Below are 16,037 nucleotides of genomic sequence, written 5' to 3'. Positions count from 1 at the left end.
AGAGACAGAGAGAAAGGTCTTCCTTTTCTGTTGATTCACCTGCTAAATGGCCGCTGCGCCGATCTGAAGCCAGGAGCCAGGTGTTTCTCCTGGTCTCCCATGTGGGTGCAGGGCCCAAGCACTTGGGCCATCCTCCACTGCCTTCCCGGGCCACAGCAGAGAGCTGGACTGGAAGAGGAGCAACTGGGACAGAATCCAGCGCCCCGACTGGGACTAGAACCCGGTGTGCTGGCGCCGCAGGCGGAGGATTAACTAAGTGAGCCGCGGCGCCGGCAAGGATTAACTCTCTTATGTATGATGTCAGTGACCACCAGAGGCTCTTGCCATGAGCCGCCTAGGCTATGGAAGCCTTTTGAATCCACAAACTCTGTCAGTATTTAGACAAGGTCATTAGCAAAGTAGAAATTCTCTCCTCCCTGTAGAGAAAAGTACCTCCTTCTTTGATGGCCACGCCTTTCCGTTGGGATCTCACTCGCAGAGATCTTCATGAGGAAGACTTTTTTGCCGCAGTGTCTTGGCTTTCCGTGCCAGTACAGACATCCCAGCCGCTAGGTCAGTGCCGGCCCGAGATGCTTCCTGTTGCACAGGAGAATCTGTGGTGTGACGTGGCCACAGTGCGGGTGCACAGCCGGGCAGAACTTGCAGCCCTGTAAGTTTAACACATTCATAAACCAGACAAACCACTGCTCACTGCCCACCTCGTTACGGGATTGACTGGGAGTGTGGTGGTGTTGCGTGGGCATTACTGCGCGGATCAGTGCTGTGTTTGCTCCGCCCTTCCGGTTTTCCTGGGAAGGAGCTGCCCTGTGAGTACTGCAACATGTGAGGATACTTCAGAAAGTTCACGAAAAAGATGGAATTCAGAAACAAGCCTATTCTGGTGTAAAACTTTTTGAAATCTGTGTAGGATTCTCATGAAAAAGTTGATGAGACATGTGTATTATAAAAAATTACTATGCATGGATTTCAAAACTTTTGCATCAAGATAAGCGTTTTTTAATTCATTTTTTCCCACAAACTCTTTGGAGTTCTTGCAGATGTACAGTCAGAGGTACCCAACTTGGTGAAAACATATTTATGTGCCTTTTTTCTCCTTTTAAGGTTGCCAACACTCCTGATAACTGAATGTGTGCTGGTTTACATGACTCCGGAGCAGTCTGCAAACCTTCTAAAGTGGGCAGCCAGAAGTTTTGACACAGCCATGTTCATAAACTATGAGCAGGTAAAAAGGCGCACGAGAGTTTGGGTTCTGGGTTAGACTCCAGCTCTGGCTTTCCCTGCGAGCATCCTCAGTGTGCGCTCCCTGCGCTGTTCCCTGCCTCCGGCCACTCCGGCTCCCCCTCATTAATTAATTCTCACAGTCCTGATAGTCCTGAGATCTTGACTTCCTGCAAACTCTGCGCCAGAGTCCTGGGAACTTCTGTCTTACCCTTTACAAAAGTCTGTCATGCTCCTATTTATCATTGCCTTTTCCGCAGAGTCATAGAAGACAATGGGAGGGGATTTTTGGCTGCCACCAGTGTAGTGGGAGCGCCTCGGATGCCTTCAGGGGCAGGCAGGGGGTGCGGGTGGAGGAAGTTGGCCAGGTGGGGGGGACTGGGGTGACCTGAGCGCTTTCTGCGAATGGTCACCACTCAGTTGCAGTCGGTTGCAGTGTGGGCGTGTGAACCTAGAGTTCCCTGAGCTCCCAGCTGTTTTTCAGTTTATGTATTTGAAAGGCAGAGAGACACAGAGGTCTTCCCTCTGCTGGTTCTCTCCCCACCTGCCTGCAACAGCTGAGAGGGGGCCCGGTACAAAGCCAGGGGCCCGGAACTCCATCTTGGTCTCCCAACAAGGACTTGAACCATCCTCTGCTGTCTGCCAGGGTGTACGTTGCTCCACTTTGTGTTCTTTTGTTCAGCATCACCTGAGAGGTGATGGATTAAGTGACCTTTGACCAGGCCTCGGTCACTTTGGAGTAAGCTTGGAATGTGCCAGTTTTTTTTTTCTTTTCTTTTTTAAAGATTTACTTTTTTGAAAGGTAGGGTTACAGAGAGAGGTAGAGAAGAGAGGTAGAGAGAGAGGGAGAGAGAGAGGTCTTCCATCTGCTGGTTCACTCCCCAGATGGCCACAATGGCCAGAGCTGCACTGATCCAAAGCCAGGAGCCAGGAGCTTCTTCCGGGTGTCCCGTGTGGGTTTAAGGACTCAAGGACATGGGCCATCTTCCACTGCTTTCCCAGGCCATAGCAGAGAGCTGGATTGGAAGAGGAGTAGCCAGGACTAGAACTGGCATCCCAGGGCTTTAACCCACTGCACCACAGCGCCGGCCCCAGTATGCACCAGTTTTCGATGCATTGTCCATAGCAGTCCTGAAACTGACCCAGCTCCCACCTGCCATGCTCACTGTTGAATAAGAAGCATTTAACTTAAAATCAGTTTTTTTTTTTTTTTAACAAAGTCATTAACATCCTCACAGCATGCCCACAGTGCCCTGCATTATGTTCTTCTTCTTCTTTTTTTTTTTTTTTAATTTTATGTATTTGAAAGGCAGAGAGTTACAGAGAGGCAGAGGCAGAGAGAGAGAGAGAATGAATGAATGAATGAATGAATGCTTTCATCCAGGGATTCACTCCCCAAGTGGCTGCAATGGCCGGAGCTGGGCCAATCTGGAGCCAGGAGTTTTCTCTGGTCTCCCATGCAAGTGCAGGAGCCAAAGGACTTGAGCCATCTTCTGCTGCTTTCCTGGTGCCTAGCAGAGAGCTGGATCAGAAGAGGAGCAGCTGGGACTTGAACTGGTGCTCATGTAGGATGCCAGCACTGCAAGTGGCAGCTTTACCTGCTATGCCACAGCGCGGTCCCCACCCTGCATTATATTCTAATTAGTAATTTTAAATGACACAGCTACATGGCATATGGGCATTTCTATCATGATAAGGAAGTAATGAGAATAGATCCTTCAGCTTGCTTACAGTGTACCAAGCACTGTCTATGAGCTTTAAATGCATATGTTTAAATATATATATTTATTTATTTATAATATTTATTTATGTGAAAGATTTAGAAGAAGAGAAAGAGAGAGAGAGATCTTCCATCCACTGGCTCACTCTGCAGATGGCCACAATGGCCAGGGCTGTGCCAGGCTGCAGCCAGGAGCTTCATCTGGGTTTCCCATGTGGGTGGCAGGGACCCAAGCACTTGGACTATTCTCTGCTGCTTCTCCCAGGCCATTAAGCAGTGAGCCGGATTGGAAGCAGAGCAGCCAGGACATGAACTAGCACTGACATGGCATGCCAGCATTACAGGTAGTGGCTTTACCTGCTGTGTCACACACGACACCAGCTCCTAGTTTTACATATATGAACCTGCTTTCAGTTATCACAGCAGTCCACAAGGTCCTGTCCTGACTTGACTTGTGAAGGGACTGGGGTACACAGACAGTGGAGCACTTGTCACGGCTGCTATGACACTATAGACTGTCAAGCCAGGGTTCAGACCCAGGAAGTCAGACAGTAGAGGGTGTGTTCCAGCCCCTTCTGCCCCGAATCCTTGTTGTGCAGTGCCACCCAAGCCTTACTCTGCCCTGACACAGCATAATTCTGGTTCCTGTCTGGCAGTGTTCTCATAGGACCCTGGAAATCATCCTGGGTACAGTGACGAGTTTTTGATACCATGATTACAACAAAGTCCTCGTGTCTGTACAGTCGTGTACACTGATACTGTGTTTTTTGGCATTTGTGCGTATGTATAAATTAACTGGTTTTTTTAAACTAGTTTTTTTATTCAGAAAATAATGGCATACATGGAATATGAAACTCAAACAGTATGAAAGGGTAGACAAGGAAAAGTGAGCCTTTCTCCTACCCTAGACCTCAGGTCCCTAATGTGGGAAGCAGCATTTCTAGCCCACAGTTTTTCTGTGCACATCTAAAGCAAGAGAGAGGTTTTTGGTTTGGCTTTGTTTTTTCCTTACAGGCAGATGAGAGCTTGTGATCCATCTTCCTCTGTACCTTGCTTCTGTAGAGTGTACCTCAGGGCCATTCCATGTCTATGTCTGTCCTCCTCTCCTGTTTTCATGGCTATATAGTATTCCATTATGTGCCCATGCAATAGCGTGTTTAACCTTAAATGGTCCGCACTAACTTTACGCACGGCTGTAGTCAACAGTCTTGCATCTGTGCCTACACGACGAGTGTTTCTGCAGGGTCCCCCACTGTCCGTGCAGCATTTGCAGTGCGAGAGTCCTGCCCAGGGGTCCTTCCAGGACCTGCACCCCTTCACGCTGCCAGCAGCGCTGTGTGCTTGTGCCTGCTGCTGTTCCTTCCCTTGCAGCCAGCGTGTGTGAGCAAACAGCAGCCTGACTGCTGAGACACAGAATCCTGTCTCCTTAGTGTACACACCTAAGAAACAAAGAAACCCCGGTGGTGGTGGCCGCCGTGGTGCTGCCCAGCCTCCGCTTTCCCTTCCCAGGTGAACATGGGCGATCGGTTCGGGCAGATCATGATTGAAAACCTGAGGAGACGACAGTGTGACCTGGCGGGCGTGGAAACCTGCAAGTCATTGGAGTCGCAGGTCAGAGGGCAGAGCCCGAGACGTGCCCACCCTGTGCCCCAGCCAACCAAGAAAAGGCGGATTCTCCCCTGCGGCTAAGATAACATGGGGGGCGCTGGTGGGCAGCCGGGGCGTCATGCGGGCCACTTGGGGGCTCACAGCACCAGGACAGTCCCTGCTGCGCCATCTTGGTGTGGAAAAATAGCAGTGTACGTTTCCTGCTCCCTGGCTGTTTAGCGTTGTGCTGTGCATGTTTTCAGATGAACATGAAGGCAGAAGGAACCGTAAAGCTGACCCCCGTGGCCCATGAGCCAGCGTTTTATTGGCGCTGTCTCTCGCGTCCCCGCTGCGGGGTTTTCTGGTTGGTGTTGGGTGTTCTCGGGCAGACCCCAGACGGTGCGTGACTTCACCCCTGAGCATCCCATTGCGAGTCTCCTGCCCTCCAGGACCTCCTTCCCCAGGGCCAAGGACAGTACCACCCACACATCTCACGGCCACGCGGAACCCCCTCCTGCCATCTGCTGCTCGGGCTGGGCTGCGTTTTCCCGAGTTGTTTAAAACACGTTTCTGTGGTTAGTGTGTGTGAGCCCGCCCTGTGCACTGATTGACATGCCCTGGACACCTGTGCGACTCGCTCACGGCCTGGCAGAAGCGGCCTGTGTTTGCTGCGGGCACATCCTGCGGCCTCCCTACATTTCAGTAGCTGGGTTTGTACGCGGCGCCCTCGGCCAAGGGAAACTCGCTCCAGGGAGTTCCCCTGCGGTAACCACAAGCATGTTCATGGCAGGACTCTGGCGAGCAAACAGAACAGAGACCACAGGAGCGGGGAGGGGCTTCAGAGGAATTCCCACAGGCAAGAGGGTCTGGGGTGTGCACCAGGTACCCTGTGGCTTTCTCCCCTTCCTGTCTCAGAAAGAGCGGCTCCTGGCCAGTGGGTGGGAGACGGCATCAGCTGTGGACATGATGGAACTGTACAGCAGATTACCACGAGCTGAAGTGAGCAGGTAAGGGGGTGGCGGGGTGGGGGCCTTGCCTGTGAGTGAGGCACGGCCATGCTTGTTCTTTCATGGGCCAGAACCCAGCCCAGCCCTAGCCAGACTTGTCTAGAAAGAAGTCAGACGTCGTCAGCAACTCGAGGGTAACTCATTAGCTAGGAGTTTAGATAGGGTTTATGCCAGAGCAGACTGTTGCAGTCAAAGGAAGCGCTCCCGCCTGGAGAGCTCCCAGGGCACCGTCTGCAGCAGGACGTTTTGCATAATCCCTATGTTGGAGAGGGAGGAAAGTCATCACTCGAGAATTTTATTTTAAAGATTTATTTATTTATTTGGAAGTTAGAGTTACACAGAGAGAGAAGGAGAGGCAGAGAAAGAGAGAGAGAGAGGTCTTCTATCCATTGGTTCATGCCCCAATTGGCCGCAACAGCCAGAGCTGCGCCGATCCAAAGCCAGGAGCTTCTTCCAGGTCTCCCACACGGGTGTAATCTTCTACTGCTTTCCCAGGCCATAGCAGAGAGCTGGATTGGAAATGGAGCAACCAGGACTCGAACCAGTGCCCATATAGGATGCTGGCACCGCAGGCAGCAGCTTTATCCGCTACACCACAGCACTGGCCCCCACTCGAGAATTTTTAAGAGAAAAACAGTCTCCTGGCAGATTTTAAATAGACTTTTCACCTCATTATGGAAGAAAAATATTTTATCTTAAGTTTTTTTAAGCAATATAAAGTACATGAAGTATGACATCATGTCCACTTGTCACACTCTCTAAAGACAGCTGCTAACATACTGGATGTACTCTTTTCCAATGCATATATTCAAATATTCAAATAAATATACTCATAGATTCCTGTATTTCTGTTTTTTGGATCAGTGGATTCATACCACACACATGGGTCTGTAAGCCCCCTCTTATTTTTATTTTTTGAAGATTTGTTTATTTGAAAGGTAGAGTGACAGAGATATTCATCTGCTGGTTCACTGCCCAAATGGCCACAATGGCCAGAGCTGGGCCAAGCTGAACTCAAGAGCTAGGGGCTCCATCTGGGTCCCCCACATAGGTGGCAGGGACCCAAGTACCTGAGCCGTCTTGTGCTGCCTCCCAGGCACACCAGTAGGAAGCTGGGTCGGAACCAGAGAGTAGCTGGGACTCACACCAGGCATTCTGATATGACTTGCAGGTGCCCTGGGCAGCGGCTTAACCTTCTGTGCCACAGTACCTGTCCCACCCTCCTATTTAAACTTACCAACGAATTGTCTTTATCTTTACATACAAAATATTGAGTGCTACCACATCTCATTTTAGGGCACATATTATATACGTGTTTTAGATTTGTATTGACATATGGATGTAGTATATTGATAATAATTTTGAAGTAATTAAGAATGTCTGGGGGCCAACGCTGTGGCGCAGCGGGTTAATGCCCTGGCCTGAAGCACTGGTATCCCATATGGGTGCCGGTTCTAGTCCCAGCTGCTCCACTTCCGATCCAGCTCTCTGCTATGGCCTGGGAAAGCAATAGAAGATGGCCCATGTCCTTGGGCCCCTGTACCCACGTGGGAGACCCAGAAGAGGTCCCTGGCTTCGGATTGGCGCAGCTCCGGCCATTGCGGCCATCTGGGGAGTAAACCAGCAGATGGAAGACCTCTCTCTCTCTCTGTCTCTACCTCTCTGTGTAACTCTTTCAAATAAATAAAAATAAATCATTAAAAAAAAAAAACATCAGAATGTCTGAAGCTAGGCATTAACTGTGATATGCTGTCTATTTTGCTGTGCTCTGCTTTCCCTGTGACAAACACTAGAGGGAACATCACCCTACACCCACATGGGTGCACAGTGTTGGTTCCACCTGAAGTCTTTTTATACACTTGTGCCTTCCTGATCTGTGCTTTCCTCTTGCTTGGTTTCTTATAAGACAATGCAAGCACTTCTGCCTTGCTGCTCCATAGAAGTTAGAAGTGAGTGCACCCACACTTGGCTCCAGAGTGCTGGACAGTTGGAGCGGGTGCTGTGTCCGTGTGGTCAGGAGTCTGCTTCCTGGGTTCTTCCGGCAGCAGCCTTTCCCCCAGGCTGGTTTTCCTTTGCTTACAGGTCAGGACAGCTGCATGAACATCTCTGGCCTGACGTCCGTGTTGGGGACGCTCTGGCAGCTCTGCTGGGTACCCAGAGCATCACACACAAGGAAGGCCATTTGCAATCACATGTCTCACGTTGCCCTACCTGGCCTTTTGTAGACAGCCACTGTAGCCTTACCAGGGGCCGTGATGAGAGGCAGTGGATGTTGGTCTGTCTGTCCCAGCTCCTTGAATGCCACATCTGTATTTGCTGGCTACGGTAGAGGAGTAACAGAAGTCTGAGATGGGCCTTTTCATGTAACAAACGCCGAGTGCCCGCTGTGTATATGGCAGGAGCTTTTCCAAACGCAGGGGCTGTGCTCAGTGTTCAGAACTGCTCCAAAGATGTGCCTGCCCCAGGAACTCATATCCTAGCTTCCAGTGTGCACATTTTGGTAGAAAGTTTTTCAGAAAGCTCTCTCTGTATATTTCTGTGCATGTTTCTCTCTGTGTGTATATGTTTAAAAGTTTATACTTACAGTGCTTATTTTGGAAAAGTCATACATTCACATAATTTTTTAAAACAATCAGAACAATGGGACCAGTGTTGTGGCATAGCTAGTTAAGCTACTGCCTGTGATGCTGTCATCTCAAATGGGCACCAGTTCTAGTCCTGGCTGCTCCATTTCCAATCCAGCTCTTTGCTAATGGCCTGGGAAAGCAGGGGAAGATGACTCAAGTGCCTGGGCCCCTGCAGCCACATGGGACACCCAAATGAAGCTCCTGGGTCCTGGTTTCCATTGGCTCAGCCCTGGCTGTTGTAGCCATTTGGATAGTGGACCAGTGGAGGGAAGCTCTCTCCCTCTGTCTTTCCCTCTCACTCTCTAACTCTGCTTTTCCAATAAATAAAAGTAAATCCTTAAAAAATCAGAATAAAGCAATAAAGAATAAAAATGAAAGCCCTCACCACAACCCACCCTTACTCCCAGTCTCCTGCGTTCTCTCTCAAGAGGCAAACACATTTCTAGTTTCTTCTGTATTTCCTTTAAAAGTTTACATTTATTTATTTTCATTTTATTTGAAAGGCAGAGAGAGGGAAACAGAGATCTTCCACCTGCTGCTTTGCTCCCTAAATGCCTACAACAGCCAGGGCTGGAACAGGCCAAAACTGAGCCAAGAACTCAAACCTGAGTTTGTGACATGAGTGGCAGCACCCAAGTCCTTGATCCATCACCTGCTGCCTTGCAGGGTGCACATTAGCAAGAAGCTAGAATCAGAAGTCAAGCCAAGATTTGAATCCGGACACTCCTGTATGGGACACCCAAGTGTCTTAACCCAATGCCTGCCCCGCTTTGTGTGTGTTTTTTGTTTTTTTTTTTTTTTTTTGACAGGCAGAGTGGACAGTGAGAGAGACAGACAGAGAGAGAGGTCTTCCTTTGCTGTTGGTTCACCCTCCAATGGCCGCCGCGGCCGGCGCGCTGCGGCCGGCGCACCGCGCTGATCTGATGGCAGGAGCCAGGAGCCAGGTGCTTCTCCTGGTCTCCCATGGGGTGCAGGGCCCAAGCACTTGGGCCATCCTCCACTGCACTCCCTGGCCACAGCAGAGAGCTGGCCTGGAAGAGGGGCAACCGGGACAGAATCCGGCGCCCCAACCGGGACTAGAACCCGGTGTGCTGGCGCCGCTAGGTGGAGGATTAGCCTAGTGAGCCGCGGCGCCGGCCCCGCTTTGTGTTTTCAAAAAGCAGCCTGTGCATGTAGAAGCCTGTGTGTCCCCTGCTGTTTCTTTACATAGATAGTGGTCCATGCTGCCGACCTTCCTTCCTAAGCAACTTGCCTTTAAATTCTATGGTATACTTTGGAGGTTGTTCCATTCTTGCACGTGGAGACCTCGCCCCCATTTTAAAAATGGCTTCATAGTATCCTATCGTGCTTCAATTTATTGAGCCCATCTCTTCGTGATTATAGTGTGACTCTTGTTGCTGCCTTGGAGCTACGATGCTGCACTGAATGCTCCTGAAATTGCATCTTTGTGTGCACACAGGCTGAATGAATGAATGAATTTTTATTTGAAAGGCAGAGAGACAGAAACAGATCTTCTGTACTCTGGTTCTCGCCCTCAAATACCTGCAGCAGCTGACACTGGGCCAGGCTGAAGCCAGGAGCCCGGAACTTAATCTAGGTCTCCTGCGTGTGTGGTGGAGACTCAGCTACTTGAGCCAACACCTGCTGGCTGCCAGGGTGCCCAGTAGCAGGAAGCTGGAATCGGAAGTGGAGCCAGGACTGGAAGTTTGGCACTCTGCTATGGGATGTGGGAATCCCAGACCATAACTGCTGTACCAAACACCTTTCCCCAGGGTAAATTCTTCTTTTTTTTATTTTTCTATTTTTTTTTTTTTTTAATTTTTTGACAGGCAGAGTTAGTGAGAGAGAGAGAGAGAGAGAGAAAGGTCTTCCTTTTTCCGTTGGTTCACCCCCCATGTGGCCGCTACAGCTGCCGATCTGAAGCCAGGAGCCAGGTGCTTCTCCTGGTCTCCCATGGGGTGCAGGGCCCAAGCACTTGGGCCATCCTCCACTGCACTCCCAGGCCACAGCAGAGAGCTGGCCTGCAAGAGGAGCAACCGGGACAGAATCCCGCACCCCAACTGGGACTAGAACCCGGGGTGCCGGCACCGCAGGCGGAAGATTAGCCTATTGAGCTGCGGCGCTGGCCTCCCCAGGGTAAATTCTTAAAAGAATTGCAGGGTCAGAGGCTATAGACTTTCAGCATTGGTTGAGATAATCAAATTGCCATCTAGAGAGGTTTTACTGCTTTATAATCCCAGGAATTCTGGGAGCACCTATCCTCCCTGCCCTTGCTAAAGTACATGTCAGCTTTTTTGACCCTTGTGAACCTGATGGTTGAAAAGGTACCTTGGGGTCAGTAGTTGTGGCACAGTGGGTTAAGCCATTGCCTGCGATGCTGGCATCCCATATGAGTGCCAGTTCAAGTCCCAGCTGTTCCACTTCCAATCCAGCTCCTTGCTAACGTGCCTGAGAAAGCAGAGGAAGATGGCTCAAGTACTTGGGCTGGGCCCCTGTGGAAGATGCATATGGAGTTCCTAGCACCTGGCTTCGTCCTGGCCCAGCCCTGGCTGTTGCTGCCATGGGGGAAGTGAACCAGTAGATGGACGATCTCTGTCTCTCCCTGGCTGTCTCTGTCACTCTGCCTTCCAAATAAATGAAATAAAACTTGAAAAAGAAGTTGGAAAAGAATTTTAGGTTTAGATTTTTCTCCTCACCACACATACTGTTTAGCCTCCTCCTTCGCGTGACACGCCGTGAGCGTCCTGCCGTGCGGCTAACCCTGGGTCAGCATCTTCATTTGCACTGAGACATGTCTAATGCACGTTTCTGTTTGCCTCTCTCCCCAGGATAGAGGCCCTGGAGTTCCTGGATGAGATGGAGCTTCTCGAGCAGCTCATGCAGCATTACTGCCTGTGCTGGGCCACTAAGGGCGGAGGTGAACTGGGTGCGTGACTGCGGCTGTGGCTTCCACCGAGAACTGGGCACTTCTCTGCTTCGAGGAGTGAAAGGTGTCCCCAGGCTCTAGGCCCAGGTTGAGGATTATGCTTGTGTGTCCATGGTGTGCGCAGACAATGCGCCGTTCCATCTTGTGTGTTTGCATAGCACAGAAACCAAGAGAACTGTTTAAATTAGCCCCGCGTCCCCAAGCAACCCACCCTTGCGAGACTGGCTATGGGATTTCCGCATTAGGAAAGTAAAAGACCTTGAGGGCTTAAGGAATAATCTTCATAGAAGTAGCGAGTGGTGTCGTTTTCATTGGGTTTACTAGATGTTAAACACAGTGATGGTTACCTTTGGCTAACCACCCCGGGCGGCAGAGTAGGGCCACGGGATCCATGTCTCTTATCTCCTGTTACCTTGGACTTGATCCAGCTCCTCCTTGGTCTGGCTTCACCTGGTGGTTACCCCTTGGGTGGCTGCCGATCAAGCCTCCTACAGAAGTGAGCTGTGTTACCCTCAAACAAGCCACTGATGCAAAACAAAGACCAAGACAGGGCGGGACTGTCCCTGTGTGAAAATTCCAGGCTGGGCTTATTGTTTGGTTCATTTGTAGATTTGCCCAGCTGTGCAGTTCAGCCCACAGAACCCTTTCAAATGTGTTTCTGACTTACAGCCACTTACTGGTGGGTTTTATGTTGTATTCCCCCCACCCCGCATAAAAACAATGACATTTTTAGTAAATTTATTTGCACACAAAATTTTTGAAATCCATGCGGTTTTTTTCTTGATCCACATTTCCATGAACTTTTTGAAGACCTACTCATATACATAGATTTCAAGAATTTTTGCACCAAAATCAACTTACCTTTTATTGCCATTTTTAAAAAAGATTTAATTTATTTAAGAGAGAGAGAGCGCTTCAGTCTGCTGGTTCACTCCCCTAGATGGCTGCTGCAGAGTTCAGCATTGGGCCAGGCCAAAGTCAGGAGCCAGGAGTTTCATCCGGGTGTCCCATGTGCAGGACCCCTAGCACTTGGGCCGTCTTCCACTGCTTTCCCAGGCCATTAGGGAGCTGGATTGGAAGTGGACTCGAACCAGCGTTAATACAAGGTGCCATTGTCGCAGGCAGCGGCTTTACTTCTGTGCCAGCACACCAGCCCCCCCTTTTATTGCCATTTTCTGTGAGCTTGTGGCAGTGCCTTTGTACGTGCATGGTGAAGAACCATGTCTGTGTTTGCTCAAAGTTCAGCACTCAGAGGCTCCCTTTTTATGTCAACTGCAGGGAGTCCATAAATTCTTGCAGTGCTTTCTTAATCTCTTTAAAACCATCTATAAACAGACTCTCGCCCAACCTCTAGTTTGTGAGATCTGGTCTTACGCAGCGGGAGAGCAGAGCTGCAGAGAGTAGCAGGTTGGCCTTCTTTGGGTCTCTCTCTCTCCCACGAAAGACTGATGGGAGTCTGTGTGTTTCCTGCCCGCAGGTCTGAAGGAGGTAACTTACTGATCACTGAAGCTGGCACCACCCGCCTTTCTGGAGGAGATCCCGCCAAGCAGTGGGGAGGCCGCAGCCACCAGTCAACTGGTTACGAAGTTGTCTTTCCTTTTCCTGTTCCTTCTGACTTGTTTAAATAAATCCCACTTGCCAATTGTCTGTGCTTCCGGCCTCTACTGGTCATCAGATGCCACCCTGCCTTCCACGGGGTGAGCCAAGGTTCACGTCCGTGGCAGCTAAAACCAAGTGTGCGAATCCTGCTCTGACCGGGAGTTCCTCCCTGTGAGTCAGCTCACGACCTTGAGTCCATTTGGGGATTTACCCCCTTCCCCCCCCTCACCCCCCGCCCTGCCATGCGCTCTTTATGATGGCACCTCACGTGGTACCTAGCACCTTGACCCTCCACCTGCACCGGAACTGGAGTGCTCTTCTGGCACTGTGTTCTGCCCTCGCCAGATTGGGCCCACTTAATTGCATCCTTCGCCGTGGTGAGTGCAGTGAGCTGAGTAATCGTCCTGAAACGTCCGCGTCCTGATCCACCCAGCCTGTGCGTGTGTTCCCTTCTAAGGCGAGGGGTTCTGCAGGTGTGGTGCAGTTAGGGGTCTTGACAGAGTGTGTTTAAGGGGGTGGTATCTGGGCAGGCTTGATGTCATCTCAGGGGTCCTTTCTGGAGGGCAGGGGAAAAGGCAGAGGAGAAGGTGTTTCGATGACAAAAGCAGAGCTTGTGGGGGCCTTGAAGGTGGCAGAAGGGGCAGAAAGACAAGGCGTGGAGCAGCCGTGAGGAGCTGAGAAGGGCAGGAAAAGAGATTCTCTCCTCTTAGAGCCTCCAGAAGGAGCCGCTCCTGCCCACCGTGACTTGAGCCCGCTGAAGCCGACACCTCCATGGCTGTAAGTGGGTAATTGCTGGAGTTTAAGCCACTTAGCATGTGCAGATTTGTTACAGCAGCAGCAGGAAACTCATGCAGTTTAATAGAGCCCCATAGCGTGAAAACCGCACAGTTTAGATGAACTTGAGTGAACTTTTTGATTGTGTGCCTGAAGCATGAACCTGAACTTGTCAGAGAAGGGAGGTGGTGAGCAAGCCCCCCTGGTGCTCTCCCCTCCCCTTCCACCAGGTAGAATCCTTAGGTCAGTGTCCCTGGAGCGTGGGCTGGGCGTCACCCCTGGCCTGCCTGTTGACAGTGGCTGGTACACCAGCAACAGCCTGAAAGAAAGTGGATCACCGAGTGAGAAGCCTCCTCCTGTTGGGTTACATTTCACATCTCGGTTCTGGACGATCTCAGGCTGATCGTGGTGTATCATCAATGCTTCCTCCACACTCACTAAGCCAGTGGTGTTGCAACCACAGAACCGAGCCATCCGTGGGCGGTGAGTCAATTTAGTGGATCACGTCCATTGTTTAAAAAAATCTGTGGCACTGTAGGATAGATTACCTAGTAGGTAGTATTTTTGGAAGCTTTTCATTTGCATGTGTGCACTGCATTAGCAAGAACAGTGGTTTTTGTTTTGTACTTCACTAAACGAGGGGGCAGCAGCAGTGAGCTTAAGTTCCAAACGCTTCGCTCAATTATATCTTCTTTCGCCCTTGTATTTGTTTCTGTGGGTTTTGTGGAGTGCATCTGTTGAAGGCAAATGATACTCCGTCACCACCGATGTCTGTGTTACAAAGCATCTCTCAAGGTACCATCAGTGGGCACTGTCCGCTTAAAAGGCAGAATGACATAGAGGCATAAACAAAGATTTTCCATCCACTGCTTTACTCTCCAAATGGCTGCAATGACCAGTGCTGGGCTAGGCCAAAGCCAGGAGCCTGGCGCTCCATCTAGGTCTCCCAAGTGAGTGGCAGAGGCCCAACTGCTTGGGCCATCTTCCACAGCTTTCTCAGGTGCATTAGCAGGGAGCTGGACTGGGAACAGAGCAGCCAGGGCTTGGACAGAAGCTCTGATACGGGATGCCCACGTCATAGGTGACCGCTGGATCTGCTGTGCCACAATGCGAGCCCCCATCTACTTCATTTTTAAGGAGTCTGTTTAAAGACAATGACTAGGAAAACACAGGCAGCACAGGGTGTTGGGAGCATCAGAGAGCAGTTGAGGACTGCTCATGTCAGCGCTGGGGCTTTGGGGCCGGAGGGACCTGCCAGCAGTTAGCTTTGTGCCTCTTTGCCATACCTCACACGACTGGGACGTGCATTCCAAGGTGTGTGTGTGGCTTCTCAGCTTGGATCTTGAAGCTCATCTTACTTAGGAGTTATTGACACCCCCTGGCTCCTTTGTTTAACCCCCACTCATCTAAAACCCCTAAAACACTGCTTAACTGGACACACTCTTGGGAAGATCACCGGTGTCGCAGCTGTCACCTCCCATGACTCCTTGGGCTCTGGCGGCCTTAGCCTCTCTGTTATAGAGTTGTTTTGGTTCATTAGGATAAATCTCACTTGCTGAGGGTCTGTGTGTCAGAGCTCTGCTGGTCGTCCCACATTACTCTGTCCTCTGGGGGTGGACCAGGGTTCACATCTGTTGCTGGCAGTTTTTTGGTGGAATCCATGATCATGCTATTTGGAACAGATCATTTTACCTCTTTATTTCTAATTTAGGTGTCTTTTCTTGCCTAATTGCTGTGTCTAGAACTTCCAGTACTGTGTTGAATAAAAGTGATCATAGTGGGCATCTTTATCGTGTTCCTGGTCTAAGACAAGCCTTCGTCTTTCACCAGGGAGTATGACGTTAGTTGTCAGTTTTTGTTTTATAGCCTTCATTAGATTGACATGGTTTCCTTCTATTATATTTTTTAAAGATTTAAAAAAATTCCTTCTTTATAAATATAATAAATATATAAATTATAAATAATATATTATTATATATATCTTTAAAGATTTATCTATTTATTTGAAAGAGAGAGAGAGAGATTGAATCTTCCATGCTTTGTTTCATCAGAGGGCCTAGGACTGGGCCAGGTCGGAGCCAGGAGCTTCTGCTGGGTCTCCTGCACTGGTACAGGTGGCGTGGGTGGGCCATCCTCTGCTGCCTTCCCAGGCGCATCAGCAGGGAGCTGGGTCGGAAGTAGAGCAGCTGGAACTTGAACAGGCGCCCATCTGGGACACTGGAGTTGCTGGTGGCAGCTTTACAATCCTGCTACAGTGCAGTGTTTTTATCATAGATTTGTTAGATGACTTTTCAATTGAGATGATTATGTGATCTTTTCTTTTGCTTAATGTATTACACTGATTTTTATTTTTTTGTATATTGAGCCATTCCAGCAATAATTCTACTTGGTCATGATCTATTTCAGTTTGCTAGTATCTTTTAAAGTTGATAATTTAAAGGAGACCTCATTTTTCAATGAATTTTATTTTTATTTTTTAAAAGATTATTTATTTATTTGAAAGTCAGAGTTACACAGAGAGAGAAGGAGAGACAGAGAGAGAGAGAGGTCAGTCTTTCATCCACTGGTTCACTCTCCAA

The 16,037-nt window shown here is 49.7% G+C and overlaps 1 protein-coding gene across 1 annotated transcript in view; it reads left to right on the top strand.

Moving 5' to 3' along the window:
* The window catches only part of LCMT1 (leucine carboxyl methyltransferase 1), a 57,104-nt gene extending 44,374 nt beyond the window's left edge, over positions 1-12,730 (top strand). Inside the window, exons 7-11 of the mRNA XM_089321707.1 lie at positions 1,102-1,222; positions 4,448-4,549; positions 5,441-5,532; positions 10,988-11,085; positions 12,563-12,730. Coding sequence (XP_089177833.1) covers positions 1,102-1,222; positions 4,448-4,549; positions 5,441-5,532; positions 10,988-11,085; positions 12,563-12,585 — 436 coding nt within the window. The 3' untranslated portion in view covers positions 12,586-12,730. The remainder of the gene's footprint in view (positions 1-1,101; positions 1,223-4,447; positions 4,550-5,440; positions 5,533-10,987; positions 11,086-12,562) is intronic.
* The last annotated feature ends 3,307 nt before the right edge of the window (positions 12,731-16,037 follow it).

This window comes from Oryctolagus cuniculus, chromosome 19 (genome assembly GCF_051225735.1).
Source record: "Oryctolagus cuniculus isolate XC-2025 breed Fujian yellow rabbit chromosome 19, ASM5122573v1, whole genome shotgun sequence".
NCBI classification, from domain to species: domain Eukaryota; kingdom Metazoa; phylum Chordata; class Mammalia; order Lagomorpha; family Leporidae; genus Oryctolagus; species Oryctolagus cuniculus.
The sequence above is the reverse complement of the archived record's forward strand: the minus strand, read 5'-3'. Positions and strand labels throughout refer to the sequence as shown.